General features: G+C 44.2%; 1 protein-coding gene across 13 annotated transcripts in view; it reads right to left on the reverse strand.

The window, feature by feature from the left end:
- The window catches only part of Rbfox1 (RNA binding fox-1 homolog 1), a 1,859,632-nt gene that overhangs the window by 295,206 nt on the left and 1,542,662 nt on the right, over positions 1 to 21,764 (reverse strand). Inside the window, exon 1 of one of the 13 annotated variants that reach the window (XM_019210635.2) lies at positions 19,792 to 19,930. The exons of 9 other annotated variants lie outside the window; for them this stretch is intronic. In XM_019210635.2, coding sequence (XP_019066180.1) covers positions 19,792 to 19,878 — 87 coding nt within the window. In that variant the 5' untranslated portion in view covers positions 19,879 to 19,930. Of the gene's footprint in view, positions 1 to 19,791; positions 19,937 to 21,764 lie in introns of those variants that run through there. 3 more of the 13 variants (XM_019210636.2, XM_033758659.1, XM_019210634.2) reach the window with 3 other exon arrangements.

The following is a 21,764-nucleotide window of genomic DNA, read 5'->3' on the forward strand; positions in this document are numbered from 1 at the left end:
AATAAACCAGACTGTGCCGTGGCCCCGCTTAAACCTTTTGGTGGCCTCTCTTCACATTCATAACCATACAGACTCAATTCCATGCTGCCCAAGGCCCTACCCACCCTACCAATATCGCTGGCTCACCTTTTCTTCTGCATCGCAGCCTTCTGTGGAATGCTCTCCAATCGCGGGACCTTCTTAGCAAGCACTCCTTTTGGAGTTCATTCCTGGCCTCCAGGGCCGCTACTCAGACCCCCTTGACCCAACCATGCTTTCTGCGATTGGCTCTGCATCATGGAGCTTCCCTCTTATTCTAGTTTCTTCTTATCTCCGTAAGAAGGGTTATGGCTCCGAGCTCCGCATGTCCGCGTCCCTCCCTCTGACCATGAGATCCCAAGTACCACAAGACAGGGTCTTGATTCACTTTTCAGTACTGTGTCCTTGGTGTCAGATCTGTGCCTGACACGAGATGATACTCAGTGTCTCTTCATGAATAAATGATTAGGTGAACATATTGACCTCATAACTGATCACAGTGCATCAATCAATGTATTGGAGCATTAGGACTGAGACAACCAGCTCCAATGAAGAGAGCTTGTTGGACTCATTTTTTCCCCTTTCAAACAAACAAGACGCATTGCATGGGCCGGATTTGCCTAAATAAACATCCCCTTCCACTGAAAAGAAATATACTTTTGGCCTTGACCTCATTTTGCCTCCAGCAGAATGCTTTTGGCTGTCAGCAGACACCTGAGATAGAGCAGGTGGAGGGAGGTGTAAATGACCCTGAAGGTTGAAAGGAAAAGAAATTATCACCCAACACATTGGCAAATATTTAAAAGATTCATGCTGCCCAGTTTGGGCACAGATGCAAGGGAATTGGTCTGTCATACCCTTTTTATAGGAGCAAGAATTGGCAAAGCCATTTGCTAACAGGAAGTTTGACTGCATCTATCAGAATATAAAATGGACACAACTAGCAAACTCAATTCCAAGATTCTATTGCAAAGTTATTTCCACAAATATGCACAGACATGGATGAGCTCGAACATTTGTTTGCTGGATTATCGCGTGAGAGGAAAATAAAGCTGGAAGTTGCCTAAATGCCTGTAAAAGGAATAAGTGCTAAATATATGGCATTAATATCTGTGAAATTTCATACTATCTGTTAAGAATGACAGGGTCGGCCTATATGTACTGACTGCGTGAGAAGGTAAGCAAAACATGATGTTAGACAAACAAAATCAAGTTGCAATAAATGTCAGGGACAAGATCCTGTTTACTTAGAGCACATGTACCGTGTCCATACCCACATAGTTATGTCTAGGATTACATATGAGTTGTGATAAAAAACACAATGACTAGCTGGCATGGTGGCGCACCCCAGTAATCCCAGCACGCATGAGGCTGAGGCAGGAGGATCGCTGTGAGTTCGAGACCAGCTTGGGCTACACAGTGAGTTCTGGGTCAGCCTCAATTATATAGTGAGACCCTGTCTCAAAAAAAAAACAACCAACCAAACAAACAATGACTGTTCAAGCAAAAGTTCATTAAAAGACATATTGCATTAATCACCCTCAAAATAACTCCTCCTCACCTCGGACATACTTATAATTCTTGCTACTTTCTGAAGCAGTTCTGGAAATACCCTTTTGTGAGTGTCTTTACTTGTGTTGTTGAGGCTGCCTCAAAAGTCCTGAAACAAAACATTGATCTTTCATGGCCATTTTTAGTTTGCAGAAGGACCACATGTTGTACTGTACCAGATTGGTTAATAGAAGGGTAAAGATAAGCCAAAAGGTTTTTCCAAACCTGACTTTCTGCTGGATGGTACTGGCAGAAGCATTCACCACATTTTTTATCATACCACATAAAGACACGCACAAGGAGGAGTTCAGGAAGTGCTTCTAACAAAGGCACGGGAGGGTTTCGTAGTAACAGCACTCGGGTGTTACCAGGTATCACCTCTGAATGCAAGGCATGAATGGAGAAAAGCCACTGTTATCAGACTCACAGGTTTAATTCTGCTATCTTATTTCGTGAAACCATTTCAGAGAAGACAAACTCATTAAAACTTTAGAAATAAAAGTGCGGAGAGATCCTGGGGGAGGGATTCTGTATTGTGGGCTGAGCACAAGACAGGACAGTTGCCTAAGATTGAGGCTTGGAATATTACAAAGAAAAAAATCTGAAAATTGGTGCGAACAGAATCGAAGGGCTCAGATCTAAATCCACATTTCACTATTGGCCAGAACTGGAGTAAGCAACTGCTCTGGGGCTGTTTTCTTGTCTACAAAGCTAGGATAATCACAGCAACCTGTTAAGAGTTTCTGTGAGGATTAACTCAGATAATACATATTAAATGCTTACTGTACTGCCTGCCCCAGGGCAAGAGCAAATGATAACTATTCATTTATTATTGTTGTTCGTTTTATTTTCAGCGTTTAAATCTGTTAAATGAGGGAAAATGAAAGGAGATCAAAGACAGGACAACATGATAACTTATTCCATCTGGTAGAGTTGTCTATTCCAACTTCCAGCAAGGAAAGAGCTGTCCTGTATCACACTGTCAAATACAATCAACAGAAACCACCCCTCTTGACCACTGGAAATGTCAACAGTGCTACTATTCCATTTTATTATCCTAGAGGCAAACAGAGTCAGGTCTCCCTTTCATAGCATTTCTCTCAAGTTGTATTTTGGCCAGCTAAACTCTCCTCCCTCTCTCCTAAAACTCACTGATACCAAATGTTGGCACAAGGAATAGTACTTAAAATATGAAATACTAAGCATCTCATTTTTCCTGTGGCAAAAAAATTTTTTTTTTTAGAAAGTGAATCCCATTTCAAGCTCATTTTTTTCCTCTGGTTGGTTGAAGGACAGTCTCAGCTGGTGGTGTCCTCTATGACATGGTCTCCCTAACTCTTTCTAGTCTCTCTTTTTCTTTTAGAGAGAGAACAGGCCTTGGACACAGTGGGCACCTTCATCACACAGATAGAATGGAGAAGTTGATAACATTGCATTGTTTTTAGTTAACTTTTAAAATGAGTTACAATTCATGTTCTATAAAACTTTTAAACTATAAATTTTAGAAATACATTCACAAAATGCGATAGCTGTCAGTATCAAATTCCAGAGCATTTTTAATCCATCCCATGTCCAAGGAACTGTCACTCCTTGTGCTCTTAGGACAACCACTAATCTACTTTTTACCCCTAGAAATTTATCCTCAGCATTAAAATAAATGGAATAGTTTAGTTCTTTGCATCTGGCTTTTCTGATATCATATAACATTTTCAGTGTTCATCCACGCTATGGCATTCATTAATACTTCATTCCACTTTATGGCTGAATAATACCATATTGTATGTTAAATCTCTTTGCTTATATTAGTTGTTGCACATGTAGGGTTTTCTCATCACTGTGTTATTATGAATAATGCTGCTATAAATAGTCATGTACTAGTTTTTGTGTGAACATGTTTTCAATTTTCATATAAACATATATATACATAAATTTTGGGGACATATGGTAACACTATATATTCTTCCAAGGAACTGCTACCTGTTCCCTAAAATGACTGCAAAATTTTACACTTCCACTTGCAATAGAAGCAAGTTCCAATCTCCACATATCTTCATGGACACCTGTTACTCTTCATCTTTTTAACTCTAAGCGGTCTAGTTAGTGTAATCAGTGTGTGCTTTTGGTAGATATCATTTATTTGTGCCTTGTGATGGTAAATATCTAACCAAATCAGAGATGGAAAGTTCTTTCTTGTGAATCAATTCCTATAAGTCATAAAAACTGATTCAGTTTGAGTAAAAGACTAACCATATAGTAACACTAGTGCTACATAGCATTCGAGGGTCCAGAGTTTAGGAAATGCTGGTCAAAGTCACAGTGTGTGGTCATTCTCAAACCCATGTACAGGCTGGTAACCTGCAGTCATATGTAAGGTGGTGTGGTTTGTTCACCGGTGCACATGCAGAGGCAGCCCGGGTGCAAGAGTGGCATCTTTAGAATTCCTGTACCTGGAAATTTAGAGGTATCACTTAGCCAGTTTTTGCAGATAGGGACAGGAAGACTGTCTTCCTGGAGAAGGCCCACATCATTTACCTTTCTTTTTAATTATATTCCCACCTTGCTCGTCTTTGGGTTTGGCTAGAGAGGAGTCTGAAGCAACAAGGCTGACCTAACAGTAGCTGCAGGCAGCCTGAGACAAACACTACCGGTGAATAATCTTCATCTGCCCCACTTCATCAGCTGATGCAAACTTGTGTGCAAGGGAAAAGGCTACACTGTCCCAGGAAGACCAACCACTCCATCGAGGGTGGCAATGGTGCAACTTCTGAGAATGATATATTCAGTCTTTGGACCTGTCCTACTTGGTTATCTGGCCTGGAGTTGGGGACAGTGCCAGTTCATTCAAGCCCACATGGAGTGATGGAGAAAGACTTAGGTTACACTACACTCTCCATCTTGGACAAGCTGGAAGACTTCTCCACCAAGTGGTCACAAAGCCACTATGTGGCAGAGCCACAACTGTTCCTGGAATAGAGAACTTAGGTATGTTTCTACCATGGCCTGTTTTCACGATTGACTAGCAGTCACACGCTTCTTCATCACAGGATGAAATGCTCTGTTTTGTATGCAATTCAAGGGAAACCCTAAGTCAACCCAACCCAAGAGCTCAGGCCCATGAATCACTCCGCAGGAGCCTCTCTTTCTTCCTGAGCTCTGGAGAGCAGCATGGGCCCCACTGTTAAGGGTCATGGTGGGCTTTCCCTGGGACTGAAATCTCCTTGGCAGCAGACCAGAAAAGATAGCTTATGATAGCTGAAAACTCCTCGTCCAGGCATGAAGATCGAGTGACAGAATTCATGTTTCTATGGTATTCCTCAAAACAGACCTCTCCAGAGCTCTGCAAAAGCACATTCCCTGCTCCATAGAAAATCAGCTGCTCCCTCTGGACTTGGGTATTTAAGGGGCTGGGAGAGGTATCTCCATGACAAGCCCAAGAAGCTAAGAAAAAAGGAGGAGTGAGCCCCTGCAGAAAGATCTCAAGGATTTGTAGGGTGTGAGTTCCAGGGCTGAGCATTTTGCTCCCCATTACCATCATTAATATTTCCCTACTGTGTTACTTGCTTCTTAGCACACACTGCCACCTGTAATTGAACCATCTATGTGTTCTTGTGGTAAATATACTCTTGGTTTTTTTTTTTGGTGCTCCCCCACAACAGCATAAATTCCACTATAAACAGCATCAGATCTGACTTTTTGAGCATTCTGTTCCCAATGCTAACGACTGTGCCTGTGTGTACCAGGTGCTTCATGCCTGTCTGAAGAATTGTCAAAGGAACGAATTAACCAGTCACCGCACAATCATCTTTTGCACTCTCCTTTCACATACAGAAGTTTTTCTGTTTTATGCATGGGTAAACTTGAAGTTCAGGATGGTAAAATATCCAGTTCAAGTTCAAAGCGTATAGTGAGGAAGGCTGGCTCTGGAGCCTAGGTCTGACTGAATCCAAACTCCCAAGTTGTTCTCCATTGTCACAAATTACAAAAGCGAGAGATCTAGTTCCTTGGGGATTTTCCTACTTCAGCTAAGATAAAATAAAAGTCCTCTTAGGGCTCTAAGACAGAACTGTCCTGTGATGAAAAAAGAGCCCAGGAACACATGGCTCACCAGATGTTGCTCACAGCTCTGGTACAGTGGGATTTAATGAAGCACCCAAGCCTGCTCCCCACGCTCCAGCAGCTTTGCTTGTAGGCCTTGGATGCATTTTTGAGTCATTCACAATTAAACACACATGCTGTACTTCCCAGAAGCAACACAGGTTATCAGACCCTCTAAATCACCAGGCCTCTACCTTCTTTCCATAAACATCATGATTTTCCGCCAACCTCAAACCCATGCCCCTCAAACTGTCTCTTTTCAGGGAAGAATTTTCTAATCAATAAGGATTTTAGAAAATGGCAACAGGATGTATAGCTATTCCTCAGCCTACCGTAGATACCACGGTTTTGTTGTTGTCTTTATCCAAATGACTCACAGCTGTTCTGTCTCCTATCCTGTCAGCTAAAGGCTATTTGTCCACTTTCCATCTATCTTCCAGAGGAAACTTTCAAAAACATAAACTCAGACCCTAATGATCCCCCACTGGAAAATGATTAGAAATCTTCCATCGCGCTTAGGCTAAAATCTATTCTCTGCCTTGTTCGAGAAGTCTGGATGTTATCAAGACGCTGGTTTCCTAAATGGCATAATTTCGTATCTCACTCCTCTCCCTCTACTCTAAGTCCCAATCACAGTGACCATCGTCTCTGTGATCCCGAGACATCTTCATCTCATTCCACCTTAAGGCATTTGCTTCCCTCTGCCTGCAACACTCGCAGCTAGGCCAGGACTTTACACAGCTGGTCCTTCTTGTCAATCAGATCTGAGCTCAAATTTCTCCTTCTGCTATTTAAAATAGCCTTCCTGGTCACTATCAGGTGGCCTGTTTCATTTTCTTCACAACACTCCAGAGCATCTGATGTCCTTCTGCCTATTTGCATGCTTTTTCCCAATAGAAGATAAATGGTCTTATTCATACAGGTAGTCCCAATGCTAAGCCCACAAACAATGTAGAATATTCAGGAAATCAGTAAAAACTTACGAAGCCAAACCATGACTCTTTGAATTTCTACCGAAAACCCCTCCTTGCCCTCTGAAATATACATGGTATGGCGTCACCCTCATTTTGATTCAGAGAGTCAGGCACAGAGAAAGAAAGGGAAGAACACTAACTGATAAGCTACTGATTAGGAGGAAAAAAATCCTTTACATTTTTCTGCACATATTCTAACAAGGCCTGGTAGGTGGACCTCATCCTGATGCCCCTGGCAAGCCCAGCCCGTGACTTCTTTGTCTAATCTATAAAGGGAAAATGTTATGCTTTGAGGACTTAAGGGAATTAGGAGAAGGTTTTAGTTTTTAAGAGAGAAAGCAAAGTCATTTAAATTGAAAACTGATCTTGTACCTTAGATCTGAGTTCAGTTTGCAGTTGAACTCCTCGGGCGGGCAGGAGTGAGGGGAGGTAGGTCTGGTCTGCCTGCTGTCTCAGAGCCGTGCTGAGAGATGGCTGCCAGGGAGATAGCTTGATCTCTCGAGCAGATTGTTTTTTAACCCAAGTTTTAGTCTTAAAATGAGCACGGACTTCTACATCTCTTCAGAAAGTGGTTTTCAGTTCCAAGAATCCTAGGATGTCTCCATGACGGTCATGGAATTTTTTTCTTTTTTCTCCAAAGGAAACAGAGCTTTGAATGCCCCCATTTAACAGAAACGTGGAAACAGAAGCCACCTGCTCTCTTGGTTGGAACCACCTGTCTTCTCTCCAGTGCGGATCATCTATCCTCATAACAACCACACAGTCTTCAGTCCCTGGGATTTCCAGACTGGAGCAGGTCCAAACACAGCCTGGAATGGGGAAGACACTCCAGGCTCATATGAGACCCTGAAAGTGCACTGAGATGTATAAGGAAGGAGACCCCTACAGAGTAATCAGATAATGGCAGCATTCTACTCTCTGGAGGGCTTGGGTCTCATCCCACCTGTGCCAGCTTAGAACTAATGCAAAGTATCTGAGGAGGCTGGGAAACCACACGCCAAAGATGTCATCATACACGGGTGCTGTCCCTCCCAAGAGGGAACAGTACAGAGTGTTCCTTAGTGGGGCTCTGACTTGCGAGAACCAGATACTAAATAAAACACACATGCAGCCAACTTGTCCGACGAAACCCCTGCTTGGACAGATAAGAATCCCATATGCCCGGGGGAGGAAATGGAGTTCAACATTAGAGCATTTGTCTAGTTCTGAGTTTTGTCCCTAGAACTGCGGTGGGACGGCAGAGACACGACGACGGACAGAGACAGAGAGGGGCCACTGAGGGGAAGGGGAGGGAAGTGGAGGGGGTGGAGGGAGAGAGAGAGAGCTTCCCCTATGCTCCCTATCGGCCTCACCATATACAGCTTTACATTCCTTCCCAGACGGCTTTATCACATGCAGTTAAGGGAATCTATGGTCACTCACAGTGGAGACTGCGACCAGCCTCAGCTGCTGACTGGTACCCTGGATGATGGGGGAACACATACCGCATCTGCTGGGCCCCGACGCGCCGGACGCCAGTCTCAGACCCTCTGGCAAGCAAAGCCAAGTCCCTCTGCTAATTCACAATGGGAACAGTCTGCCAAAACACCAGGTGTGATAAAACTCAGCTCATTAGCGCCAGTAAGCCCCCACCCAGATTCCCGCAAAATGCTACCAGCTGAATACAGGGTTGCCCTCAGGCCCAAGGAGCCAGCCTTATTAAGGTGGTCATTGGATGGTCCTCATCAATTTCACATTTTCCATCAGAACCTCCCCGGGAGCACGCTCCTCTGTGTTTACCCTTCTCACCAGAACAAATGCAGAGCTACTGAAGGGAGAAATAACACAGCACCGCAGTAACAATGGAAGACATCGCCTGTAAGCTGTCCGAGCCCCTGGAGTAACTGACAAGTTTGACAGAGAATATGTCGGTAACATCGCTTGATTTGTGTGTAAAGGAAAAGCAGAGAGTGCATTGCCAGAAGGTTCAAGCACTGATAACCACAAAGAAGGGTTTGTAAACAAAGCCACAAGGACCCTGGCCCTATCATAACCCCTGGCCCCGTCTCAAGGCCACTTGTCCTGTTGCTATCTGTCCCTGAGGACCAAAGCTTTCCTTGGAGGGTCAAACTCTCCTGACAACCAGCTATAAGACCCGGGGAGAAAAACTGATCAGAAATGACAGCAGCACAAAATCGTGTTAGCCTCCTGCTCAGAATAGGTTGTACGGGGGAGAGACACAGGAGCTCCCCCACGGAGCACGTGGGGACTCCAGCAGCACCAGCAGCAGGATCATGAGGTCCCAGAGTAGGCCCATCCCTCACCCCAACAAAGATGCATGGCTTCACTGTGTTGAGCTTCACTTCTTATTCAAATAAATCTTTCCAGGACAGCTCGGAATGCTGGAAAGATGTTAAAGAAAATATCCAATGGAGTGACTAGCAATCATAATAGTAGCAATAATAAAAACAATAATTATTATTTTCTGTTATGTACAAGCGCTATTATACAGCTATTATTATATAGTGTTACATAATGCTATATGGTAATTATGTAAAAACCTCATGAGCAATACTCCAAGTGGGCTTCAAGTACATGGTATATATATAGCTTTATATAATTATAAAATACATTTTTATATATTTACAGTTGTGTAATAACATATAATACAATAATGCATAAATAATTTAAAATATATAATAATTACATCACAACAATAATTATCTCCACTCCTTTTTGAGCCAGCCACTGTGACAAGTACTGTGGGGATTAATCCATCTGATCTGCATCTGGTATTTTCTCCAACTCACAGAAGCGAACACTGATGCTCAGGTAATTTTAATACAGCCATTTTACAGATGAGTTAAACCAATTCCAAGGCAGAGGGTCTGGGGATTTCCCCAAGGAGGCAAAGATGAGATTCGGATCCAGGCAGCCTGGCTGTGGGTCTGTGCTCTTTGCCAATACAGTGCTGGCCTCCTGTGCAGTGCACACACAGTGTCTCTGTGATCCCAGAGTCACAGGGGCGATGTGGGTTAGGACGGGGGCTGCAATGCACCGGGCGATCGACCTGCAAATATGTTCGGTGAAGACTTTCCGTGTGCCAAGTGCTCTCACATGTGCATAATGTACTGCCTTTAACCACAACCCCCTGATGCCAATACTGGCCAAAGCTGTGTCTGAGGTCACACAGGGAGTAGGCAGCACCCAAGATTACCTCAGCATAAACAGGCAGGCAGTGGCTGGAGACAGGAGCCGAGGTAGGGGCCGTCCCCAGCCCAGGCCAGCACTCCCACTCTCTCCTGGAAGCCCGGTTCCCCTCCAGGGTGTGGTTCTTCAGTGAGACGCAGTAGGTGAAACTGCCTCATATGCATCACGGGACACAGCAAATACCTGAAGCCAAGCAGCTACGGCTATCAGTTTTGTAAACTACACGTGCAAAGCCCCAATGGGATTTTCTTCCAAGAATATAACAGAGGTACGGAATTATGAGGCCTTCTACTCAGATTAACACAGATTAAGCCTTAACAAAGCCCTTGCACGGATGGTCAACACATGTTCTTGAACCCAGCACCTGCTGGATACACAGGCTTCAGGCTCCCTGTGCTGATGCAAATAGTCAGGAATTCAGCACGGGCACCTGCTTTGGCCACGCATGCGCCCAGACTCTGATCCGAAACAGGCTCGTGAGCCCCTGTGTGCTGGGACCTCAAGTGACTTGAGGCTGCAGTCCATCCCCTTCAGGCTCTCCACAAGCTATCTGGTGCCAGTCAGCACTCACATATCCTCTCTGCCACCGGGCATGGACAGATGGGAGCTATTCTTATTATTTAACATTTATTAAGCGCCCACAGTGTGCCAGAAGCTGCTTGGAACAGGTGTGTGGGTGAGCTCAAAGAGCTTGTCCCCAGAAGCCTGTGGCCACATGGGCGGGAGGGGGTGGGCCACCCAAGGCCCACCCTCCCCCAGCTGCTCCCTACTTGCAATGTGTTCTGTTGGAGCAGGTGGTCAAAAAGCAGGGTTCCGACATGATAGTGACCGCTGAGCTTTTATTTGCATGTTTCTGACTCAAAGTCCCAACTCCCCAGACTGGGGGATTAGGGAGTAGGAAGAGACAGTAGGCTTCCAGTATCCAGGCGGGGGTCCCGAGGCCATGCTCCATGGAAATACAGCCACTTTGCCACAGCACTGCAGGACTGGATGTCATGCTATCCAGCATCACTGCACACATGGCCTTGGTCACCAAAAGTCTCCATTGCGACCAGGAGCAAAGACATGCAACTGTGCCGGTCCAGCCATCTAGAGCACCTTCACATTCGAGAGGTGATGGAAATGCAATGTAAATGTTCACATTTTTAAAAATATATTACAGTGAAAGAGACACTGCCATGGCTTCTCATCAGAATGTTTCCCCTTTCTTTAAACACATGTAGTCCATCATTCTTGCCACTTGAAGAAAGAGCTGTGGAAATTTTCTTTCCTTCCTGTCTTTAGTGTGATTAAAAGAAATACAGTGAATATGGCTGCCTAGTGACGTTCAAAGGAAAGGAAGGCCTGCAAAATCATCAGCTCAGCTCGTGTCCTCTACCACTTTATTCAATGGATCTAGTGCCATGCGACTGCTAGCTCTTTCCTCAAAGTCTAAATGACCATGAGACATCAGTGTTTTGAATCAATTCAGGATATCAATGCAGCCCTGAGAGTGAAACTAAAGACCCTTATGAAAGAGATCGTCCAGAACTGCTTCAGGAAGGGGCAAGGATAATGGGATGAACTGTGTTGGAAGAAAGGTACAGCATTTGACAGGGATTAGTGGCAATGTATCTTCTGCTGTAATAAATGTTTTTAAGTTTAAATATTCTCCCTAATTTTCCAATCTTAGTTTCTTATGGAAAAAAAAAATTTACACAGCATGGGAAACCACAAACCACAGAGCAGCAGCAACGTGGCCGTCAGTGATGGTGTTCCCACAGCATGCAAGGCCCCCTGTGGAAATGCACGTAGCAGTCCTCCCCTCTCAAATGGGGATGGTTCTAATGGGTGAAGCCCCGTATCGCACGTGAGCTGTGGTGTCAACACAAATCAGCAGCGTGGAAAGCCCAGACATAGGCATCACATCTTGCTCTGAATATCATACTGATCCACCGCAAAGACCCAAGTGTGGTCACCTCTGAACTCTTCAAATCCTGATGGTGGCCTTGGGAAGTAGAAGGTATTTGGTCTCAAAGAGACTCCCATTTTCAGGTGAGAAAGCAGAGGATTGTGGAGGTCAAGCAACGTACCCAAGGACCCACAAAGAGGCTCGTGGTCATACTCAGCTTTTGTTGGTCTCAATTCTGTCTTCTTTTTACTTCACTATGCTCCTTCACAGATGAGAGGAAATGGCTCTCCAGAGATCGGTTACTGAGAAAAATGTGGAACACACACACTACTGCCCTCCTCAGTCCTCTGTACCCCTGGGATCCAATGAAGATTAGAGAAAAGGAGGGACAGCCGAGGAGACTGCCTTCTCCCACAGCAGCAGGTATAAACTCTGCTGGACTCTAACACAGACACAGGGCTGCAAGGCAGGGCAAGGGCAGAGTTGACCACCCTTTGAAAGACGAGTCTCTCAATGTCATCCTTTCACCTCAAAAACAGAAAACTAGCAAGTCCAAGCCCAGCCTGAGAAAATTAGCCAGACCCTGTATCAAAATAAAATTAAAATTTTTATGAAAGGGATATGGAGGTAGATCAGCGCACAGGCTCTGGATCCAATCCCTGGTACCACATTTTGAAACAAAAACAAACAAAAGGAAAACAAAACCTTTGTCCTCTGGGACTTACCAAAAGTCCTGTCTTTTAGGATGGAGAATCATCTCTAGAAACCATCTTTCGGGGAATATAGCTAGATCTGTGTTGATGCTCAAGCTGCCGAAAGCAATAAAGACATCGCATTGGATCTAGTGGGTAGGATGGACACTCAAGAATTCTACCTCCCAGCAGTTATACTGCTGACTCTTCAGAGAATGGCATGGTCTTCTACCTGCCCCCAAGGACAGAGACTGCACCCCATTCACCTTGGTGCCTCCACAGCTTAGAGGAAAATCTGAACACATGATCAATAAGTATTTTATTTATATTTTATGTTTTATTTATTTATTTTTGGTACCGGGGATCGAACTCGGGACCTTGTGCTTATGAGGCAGGTAGCGGAACCACTGAGCTAAGTCCCCAGCCCGTCAAGAAGTATTTTAATGAATGGATGAGTTACACCCAGGCCTCCTACTTTTACCAGCCTGAAAAACTCAACCTAGAGACTGGCCATGGCTGAAGCAAACAGCCCTAGCTACCCAGAGAGAGACTCTTTGAGTTTGGAGTTCATATTTCTGTATGTCTTGTTGGGCTCAGCAGTTAATCGAGTAGCCATGCATGTGCGCTGGCGGTATGTGTATGCATGATAGGTCTATCTTTAGACAGGAGAGTAACATAAATAGGGGTGAGTATCTCCATCATAAATCACCTAGGCAAAACACTTACCCAAGGCAACCTTTAGAAAGTGGGGGAGGGGGTTCCTCAGTAAAGGCTCAGATTGCTGAACACCAAAGCAGCAAAGTGGAGTGTGAAATCCACAGGTCGTCCAACCCTCCTTGCTCTGTGCCAGTATATTATAAAAAGCATACTTGCTGATATAGCACGCCTTTAAAATGATCAACATGACAGATGGCTGCTACAGAAACACATCTTTTTATAGGACTGATATTAATCAGAAGAAATTGACAATGTCCCTTTAATCTTTTAATTTTCAAAAAAGTACATTTCTATAAAACAGAACTGGGCAAGTCCAAGTGGTTGGGAATGATGAAATGTCCACATTATTTCAAACTTAATAACTAGAACGCTTTGCTGTTCTTTCCTTATCTGTTTATGAACTGCCAATACACAAGGATCTGGTTGGTTGCTCTGAGACAACTCATCTTACCTCAATTACCATAGCGTTGGAGGTAACTCTTGGATTTCCCTGACTTCCATAGAGATAATGTTCTAGTATGACAAAGAGTGGGTTTGCACCAAACACAACCTGGAGAGAGACATCACAGTCATCTGGACTGAAGAGGAGACACTAGGTAAAACACCTGCCTTGGGCAAAGTTGGTCATGGATGGAGAAACTAGATGGACAATTGTCTGGTGAGGATGGTCCGTGGCAACAGTGACAAGTGAGATCCCAACCAACCAGTGTTTTCCCTGGGGTGGTGTATGTAAAATTTGGGGGAGAAAGGGCATGCTCCTACTCATTGTTTGCAATATCATGTACTATTGCCTACTGCTGCTGTTAACAGTGAGAACCCAATTTTGATCCACCTGACACCTGTATCATGACCTCAATTTGTCTGATGCCCATAATCCTCCAACTTAAATGGGGCTGGCTTTGCCCTACAGACAGATGGTAGGTAGCACAGAGACACTTGGGTCAGAGAAGGCATAGTCTACCAGATCAGTCTTGAAGGCTTCCAACCAGAAGTTTTGCTGAGATAGTTGGGGAAGAGGCTTTCTGAGAGGAGGTGAAGTGCAAGTCTGGATTTGCCGCCACGTGGGGACAGTGTGCTTGTGAACAGTGGTCCAGTGAAAAGGGAAGTATGAAGAGACAGCCTTTAGGTTGTCAGAGCCAGTGGATCCAACTGTGCCTGAAACTGGAAAAACTGGATGCTTTCTTTTATTTTTCCCTGTAACCAACATGAGTTAGATGTTTGTCGCTTGTAGACAAGAGTCCTTAACAAATAAGGACGGTATTCTTTCTCTCCACCAGAATATACTGAAAAACTATACCTATATCCGCTCATACCAGACTTTTTCTATATATCATAATGTAAGCTCCTGCTGGAAATGATTTTGGTTTCTCTATTTTCACCCCACTACTCATCCTCAGTAATCAGCCTGGCACACAGTAGGTACTTAGTAAATAACTGCTGAATGAGGAGATGATAAGATGCACTGAAAGCTTACAACTCTGCAAGCTATGTATTCCTACTTTCATTTTCAGCCCAGAAAAGTGAGTCTTGGTGAGGTTAATCGACAAGCCCAAGGCCACACGCTTAGTAAATGCCAAAGCCAATACATCAACCTGGGCCTGTTTGACTCCAAATCCCCCTTGCCACCTCTCTGACTGTTTAATTTAGTCCACCACTGACATGGCCTCGTTGGCAGTACAGAAAAGTCACTTAGTGAATAAAATGGAGCAGCTTTGAACGAGATGACACCACCAGCATTATTACCAGGCATTCATGCTGATGTCTTTCCCAATCGACAGATATTCAAAACTTCCAGGCAACATTACAGGGCAGCAATACCAAGAACTGAAAATGGTTCCAACAACTACAGAGCAAAACAACTTGCTTTATTAAAATCCAACCAGAAACACCAAATTACTAGTGAGTTCCTTGTACATTTCTCTACCTTTCTAACAGAATGGTTCCTCTCTGTGCATTGCAACCATCAACACTTCAGTAATTCCCAGCATCACTCCATATGTGGATGCAGATCTTTCACAAAGTGCACTGCCAAATTCAGTGAAGCTGATTTCTATTCAAAATACTGAAAGAAGGGTGTTCATACCAGGCTGCCCGTATCAGAGAGGAATTCTTCAGCATTTTTCTGTCACTGTAGTTTAAGCCAGAAAACATTGTGCCCTCGGAGAATTACTGTCTCTGAGGGAATGGATGGCCAAGGGTAAGTGGGACACGCATCCAGAAAGCTGGACATCACCCTCAGGGTTTATAGGAAGGCATTACAGACTCCATTCCTACATAGGTACACAGAGATTCAGCACCTCTGAGATTTGTCCCAGGTCCTTTGACTTCTGTTTATTCACTCTTCAGATTTGATGTTTAAGCACTGTCCATGTCCCAGTACCAGCAGAGAGAATAATATACTGAAATCTTCTCTCCATATCTCACACCAACACCAAGAATCCACCAAGTCCTCTGCTCTGCCGAGGAGGTCTTCCTCCTTTCTGGTCCAGTATATACCTTCACAGCTCTACTGCACTCCAACCTCCTCTCTCTGATCCATTCTGTTCCCAACTCTAAGACATCCTTGGCCTCTTCCTCTCCTGTGTTTTCATGTGCGACCCTTGTACAGATCTCAATCCTGTGGGAGATTGGTGGGTTAGAAGAAGGCGCTGGTCCAACAAACCCAGTCCAAGTCTCAGCTCTACCACTCACACTCTTGTTGACCCTGGGCTAGCTACCTTTCCCTAAGGTTTTAGGCTCCCCACATACAGAAGGGTAGTTATCATGTAAGGCTGGGATTCCTTTCCTGAAAGTCTTGGAGTCTCCTATTTTTTTTTATAATTCAGACTCTTTTCTTTTTCAGAAAGGTGTTTCCATGAAAACACTGCTTATGTAAAATGCTCAGCAGAATCTGTGATAACACCCTAAAATAAAATACATAAATATCCCCACAGCAAAACATATGAATATTCACCGAAACCGAGATAAAGATAGTCTATAAATAGACACACATCATTTCAGGTCAAGCCTTGCTCCAAAATGAAATTCAGTACCAAGTTTTTAAAAGGTGGTTTTCAGGGCTCTGTGAAATTTGTATTTATTGCAATGGGGAATCCAATCTCACCTAACTCCATTACAGTTATTATGGATATAAATTGAGACAGAATATCTAAGTGGTCCTCACAGGGCCTAACACAGGCAAATACTATTTGCTAACGATCCTCCTTCCTGCTCTCTTCCTTGTAGTGTAACTTGGGATTTGTCTACTGTTTCTTTACAAGGCTATGACACCTGAGAGCACTGGCTCTATCAGTTCTGTTATCCAGGTACTACATGGTGCCTGTTAGAAAGGAGATGTGGAGTGGATAGATCACTACATGCACCAATGCACAAGGAGGTGGAAGTGGCTATGTTCATCCTATTCTCTACCCAGGAAGATTATCTTCTGATGCATCATCCATAAGAATTGGAAGAGACAGCATTTTGTCCACTGGGAAGAATAATTTAGCCATATGAGAAGGCAGGTATCAAGACAGAGATGCATAGGTCCAAATTTGCAACATAAATCCAAGGGCTCACTAGAACCCAGCACTCATCAAACCAAAAAAATCAGTTACAAAATCACTGTCTTGGTTCTATCATTGCATGACAATAGTCCATGGTTAGACAGGTTCCTTTGACAGAATCTGGACACAAGAATGACTTTGGCAAGTGACTTGACCTCTTCTGTTAGCAGATCAGACAATTCACAGATCATTCAAGATATCACTGGAAATTTACAAATAAGCAAAGAGGAACGTGTATTGGTTCTCCTTATCCAAAGATTCAAAGATGAAGATCTGTATCAAGGGGGAAGGACGAGTGTCCTCCACATTTTACTTTGTAATATTACTCTTTTCTTTTTGGCCTCTTACTAACCATGAAACAGTCCCAATTCATTCGGCTCAATCCTCTATATTCATCTATAATTCTCTACTCTACACGTCCAGAAGAAAGAGCTATCTGGCCATACAGCCAATCAGTTAAATAATGGGTTTGTTTAGACAAAACATAGTGAGATCAGTGGATCCAATATGTTAATGATCCCAGCTTTCACAGAGGGTGGAAAGCAGGGTCCAGAGCAGCTTTGAATGCCCTGGAGGAAAGTTCTTGTCTCAGTCACCTCTCAGAACTATTAGCAGAGCCCCCACTGACGGTCTTTGCGGGGGTGAGTGAGTATTCTCTGAGGTAAGCAAATGGCGCATAAATTATTTCTTATTTAACTGAGCAGACTAGAGCAGGGCAACGCTGGTCTGAATTTCAAAAGTGGGTCCTAAGAGTATTACAAAGAAGTAACTCTTTGGCCACAATCATTAGCTGTTGAATTTGGAAAGCCCTTGAGAATCTCCTTGCCAGCTCTTGCTCGTGGCTGTAACTGCTGTGCCTCCACACCTTTAGGCACAGGGACATGACTGGCAAGGGCAGAACACACACTCTTTATTTTGCATACTATTATTGACTTCCTGATGGCTTTGTCTAGGTACTCATGGCACCTTAATTCCCTATAGGAAGGGCTTTGCATCTTGAGCTGGGAGGAAACCAACAAGGTCAAGGATGTGGTTAGCAAGCTGGCAAATTCAGCTGAGAGACAAGGCAGGCAGCTAAGGAGCATCAGCTGAAGAGAGAGTGAGTGATGGTTACATTTTTCTCTCTTTCTCTACATCATTCTTCTTCTCCTTGCAGCTATGATCACATCAGGGGAAATTTTTGTTCCTAGATACCATAGTGTAAATAACATGATCTACGTGGGCAAAGCAGAATGAAAACTAGTGTCCGTGCACAACCTCTCAGTGTGTTCCACAGGGTAGGAAAGGGTGAAGATGAAGTGAATCCCAACAGCTAGTCTAGGGGTGCCTCACTAAAATGCTTTCCTGACTGGTGGGTCACGAGTTCCCAGAGCTGTCACTTGTGAAAACAGAGTAGGGTCAAGCGAAGGTTTGCAAGCAGATGCATGGGTTCTGTCCAAAAGTAACAGGATATGTCTCTTGAATCCTCTGCAAAGGAAGAAGAAATAGGGCCTCCCCAATTTCCCAGCTGGCCCCTGCTTCTTCCCATCTATCACTGGGGTAATACGTCCAGAGTGGCATTTCGTAATGACAGCAACATTCCAGTCAATCGATAGTTATTTAATTCCCAACAAGCTCTTGAGTCCATTAAACCTGATTACATTCACCCATTTCAGTGGGTGCCGTTATTTTTCCTACAACGGCACTTAATCTATAACAGGAACTTATGAGAACTTTCAAAAGCAATTTCAGCATCAATCAGCATAGAGTGAAGGGCGCGATTTGCTTGTAATTATTTATCGGATGGGGTGGCTGAGGGTCAGACAAAACTGCAGCCACTAACCTTCACCCCAAGTTTCCAATAGAAGCAAAAAGCCTGTTAACTCCCCAACTGACCATAGTGTCCCACTTCTGAAGCAGCAGCAGTTCTGGCACACCAGCCAGCTATGCCAGGAGAGATGGACTGGTTTCCACACTGTGAAGGACCATCCTCCAAGTGGCCTACTTATTTATAACACAGAATATATAGAAAAGCCTTCAAACTGAGCAGTAGCGCTACCCAGGATACGAAGCTTGTTATTTTCAATAACCCCTGCATGGGTCTCATCACCCAGCTTCTTTCCATAAACAAAAGGTAACAGCTACTTTCAGACAAGGAGAAATAATGTTCGACCAGAGGCCTCCCTGGGCAGCTTCATTCATGAGCTAGTTGTAGAATTTTTAAACATTGGGCCTGGGGGCAGGATGCCCATGCATCCAAGTAAAAGGCTATAGTAAATAATTTTCCTTTCCCATAGAAAGGAGATGCAGCATCTAGTACAAAGGGACAGTACAGCAGCCAACTACCTCACGGTTTCCTATAATGATCAGGCTCTATCACTAGGAAATATTAACATTCTGCAGACCCAGACTATACCAGAGAAGCCTATATCTATGACAGAGGGGCCAACTTCTGCGAAGGGAGGAAAAAAAGTTCACATTTCTTATTGGTAAGTAAACCTCTCTGCTTAGAATTAAGAGGACTAAGAAAAGCAAATCCAACACACATCTCAGCCGTCCATTTTCATGCTGTCATCAAAATGTAAACAGCCACTCTGGGGCACCTGGAACAATCCTTGAACTTCATAAATTAACCTTAGTGTTCCTTCCTGCCTCAGGGCCCCCACTGAAAATCTGGTAAATCCTTCTCTGAAAACATCACCCATGTGGGGGTGTCCTACGAATTACCACATATTTCCTGCTGCTTCTGTTTCCTGGGTGAATGCTCCCAACTGCGCCATCTCGGGCTAAGTTACTTTGTCTCATGATCTGCTCTGGGAGTCCTAGTCCCTCAGAAAGCTGGGAAGGAGAGCCAATCTTTTTGCCCCATGGTCAACCTCCTGAAGGAAAGGCATGAATGTTAAGCAGAAGCCAGATCAATACAAGCAAATATAGCTCAAGTACACCATTTATTCAGCCATGAGAGATGTCAATAGCCAGATTAGGGTGATCCATCTTTTTGATTTCCTACTGTCTTCTCACTGACTACACGAGGGCTTTTTCCTGTATTAAAAGTGTTTGCTTTCTCAACCATAAAAATTCCAATTATTACTCTGTGCACTCTGGAGTTAAGTTGCTTGCTGGCAAAGGCCTTGAATTACCTGAATCAGCCCAGGGAAGAAGGGGGCTGCTGGAACAATCATAGGCACGCCATAGGACTGCAGGAGGACTCCTTGGGACGCCAGCATGCTTTAAGTGGAGGTACGATTCCCTTCGAGGCTCAACACATCAATGGAGACTTAGGGGAAAATCTATAGACCCAACTTCTTCCGAACTACAAAGCCGAGAGCCAAATCGCTTCTGTCAGGAGCCAAGAGCCCATCAACGCCGAGAGGGAAAAGAAAGAAAATCCACATCAGCAACTCTGAATATGAAAGTTTTCTTCCCAGACAACGAAGAGACGCGGCAGCTGCAAAGTTGAAGTTACCAAAATGGAAGGTGCTATTTCGGGAGCAGCTCGCCTAACAGGACTAACCAAATACTCTTCATGAATTTAGTACTGAGAGATAGAGGGAGAGACCGAGGGACAGAAGGGCTCAGGCTCTGAGATAATGGAGTCACCCTGACAGATCTGGCCAAAAGACCAGAGAGAGGGTGCACAGGGGATGTTTTAGAGAGAATAACTGGGAGACAGAAACGTGCACGATTATCAGCTGTTGTATAAAAACTCAAACTAAGGAGGTTAACATGGGCAGCCCTGGGTACGGACCAAAAATAAACTAAGAAGGTATTCAGTCTGCTTTCTCTCCCTCTCTCCTTCTCCCCTAGCTCTGATTTCAATTTGAAAGGGGCAATTTGTAAACAGTACAAGTCTACTACCAGCCAGTATTAGCACAGCACAGGCTACGAAGAGAGAGTGAACAAATGAGTTACCCATGTTATGTTACTTGGCTCTGGCAACTCCCTGCAGTGGGTACGGCTCCGGGGTCCAGTAAAAAAAAGGAAAACGGGGATGGAGTTTAAGGGATGCAGATTTGCTCCTGATCTTCCAGCTTGCAGGAGGCACTGCTGAGACCCTAGCACATTCCCAGGCCAATTCCGAACCGTGACACCATGCCCAGTGCCGCATTCCATTCTGTAATACAGCTATGCATGCCTCTGTGTGTGTACAACTGTGAAGACATTCCTTAGTTTGAACTTTCAACCAGGAAAGACGAATACGCGATACATTAATGGCAGATGTCTCCCTGTTCTCAGAGATCAAAGATGCGTGTAATTGGTACCATGACTACAGATTAGCAAATATTTCACATCTTTCTGGTGACTGAAAATACTCAAGTGATGTTTTGGGACGTGTTCTATAGAGGTTGATGAATTCCTACGGGGATGATTTGAGTTGGGGTTATGCTGACTGTGCAGGGATCCCATTCACCAGCTGTGTGGTCTTGAGCAAGTTCCTTTACCTCTCTGAACTTGCTTCCTCATTTGGAAAAACAGGAACAGTCTCTACTTCTTGAGTTTACACAATGAATACATAAAGTCCTGGTCACCACATCCTAGCGGGTTACAGGAGCAGGGCTGCAAGCAATTCTCATTGTATAAGTCCTATCCTCCTGGTGGCTGGGTAGATACAGCTTTAACTGAGACTCCTGGCTCAGACAACATCCAACAAGTATCCGAATCTTCATTTCAGGAAAGCATGCAGTTGCATTCAGAGTTCCACAACTCTGAGCACAGTATGAAACTCAGATGAAGTACAGTCACATAAATAACACCCCAGACACAAGGCCCACGAAGAATCACCTTGAGAACCGATATCCGCTTGTCACCTTCCGCCTCCCTCTCAGAATACGACCCACGATATAGATCTTGTCCAAATGGGGAGAGCATCAGACCCACCAAGCACACTCAACTATTGGCTTTTTCTAAATCCAAATGTCAATTCCTCCACTTTTAGATAGCCAAGGTGTTTTTACACTACACTAATTTTAGTTGCTTGATTTAGCTGCATAATTACATTTCTAGATAATGACAGTGGACAGGGTTTGGCAGAGAATTCAATTATTTAAGGTTGAATTTTGGCCAGCTTGACAAGGGTTCTCTGTAATTGATTCTCATGCATCAGAGTGGCCAT

The sequence above is a fragment of the Fukomys damarensis genome, unplaced genomic scaffold, assembly GCF_012274545.1.
Source record: "Fukomys damarensis isolate Sample0158 unplaced genomic scaffold, DMR_v1.0_HiC HiC_scaffold_34, whole genome shotgun sequence".
Lineage (NCBI taxonomy): Eukaryota > Metazoa > Chordata > Mammalia > Rodentia > Bathyergidae > Fukomys > Fukomys damarensis.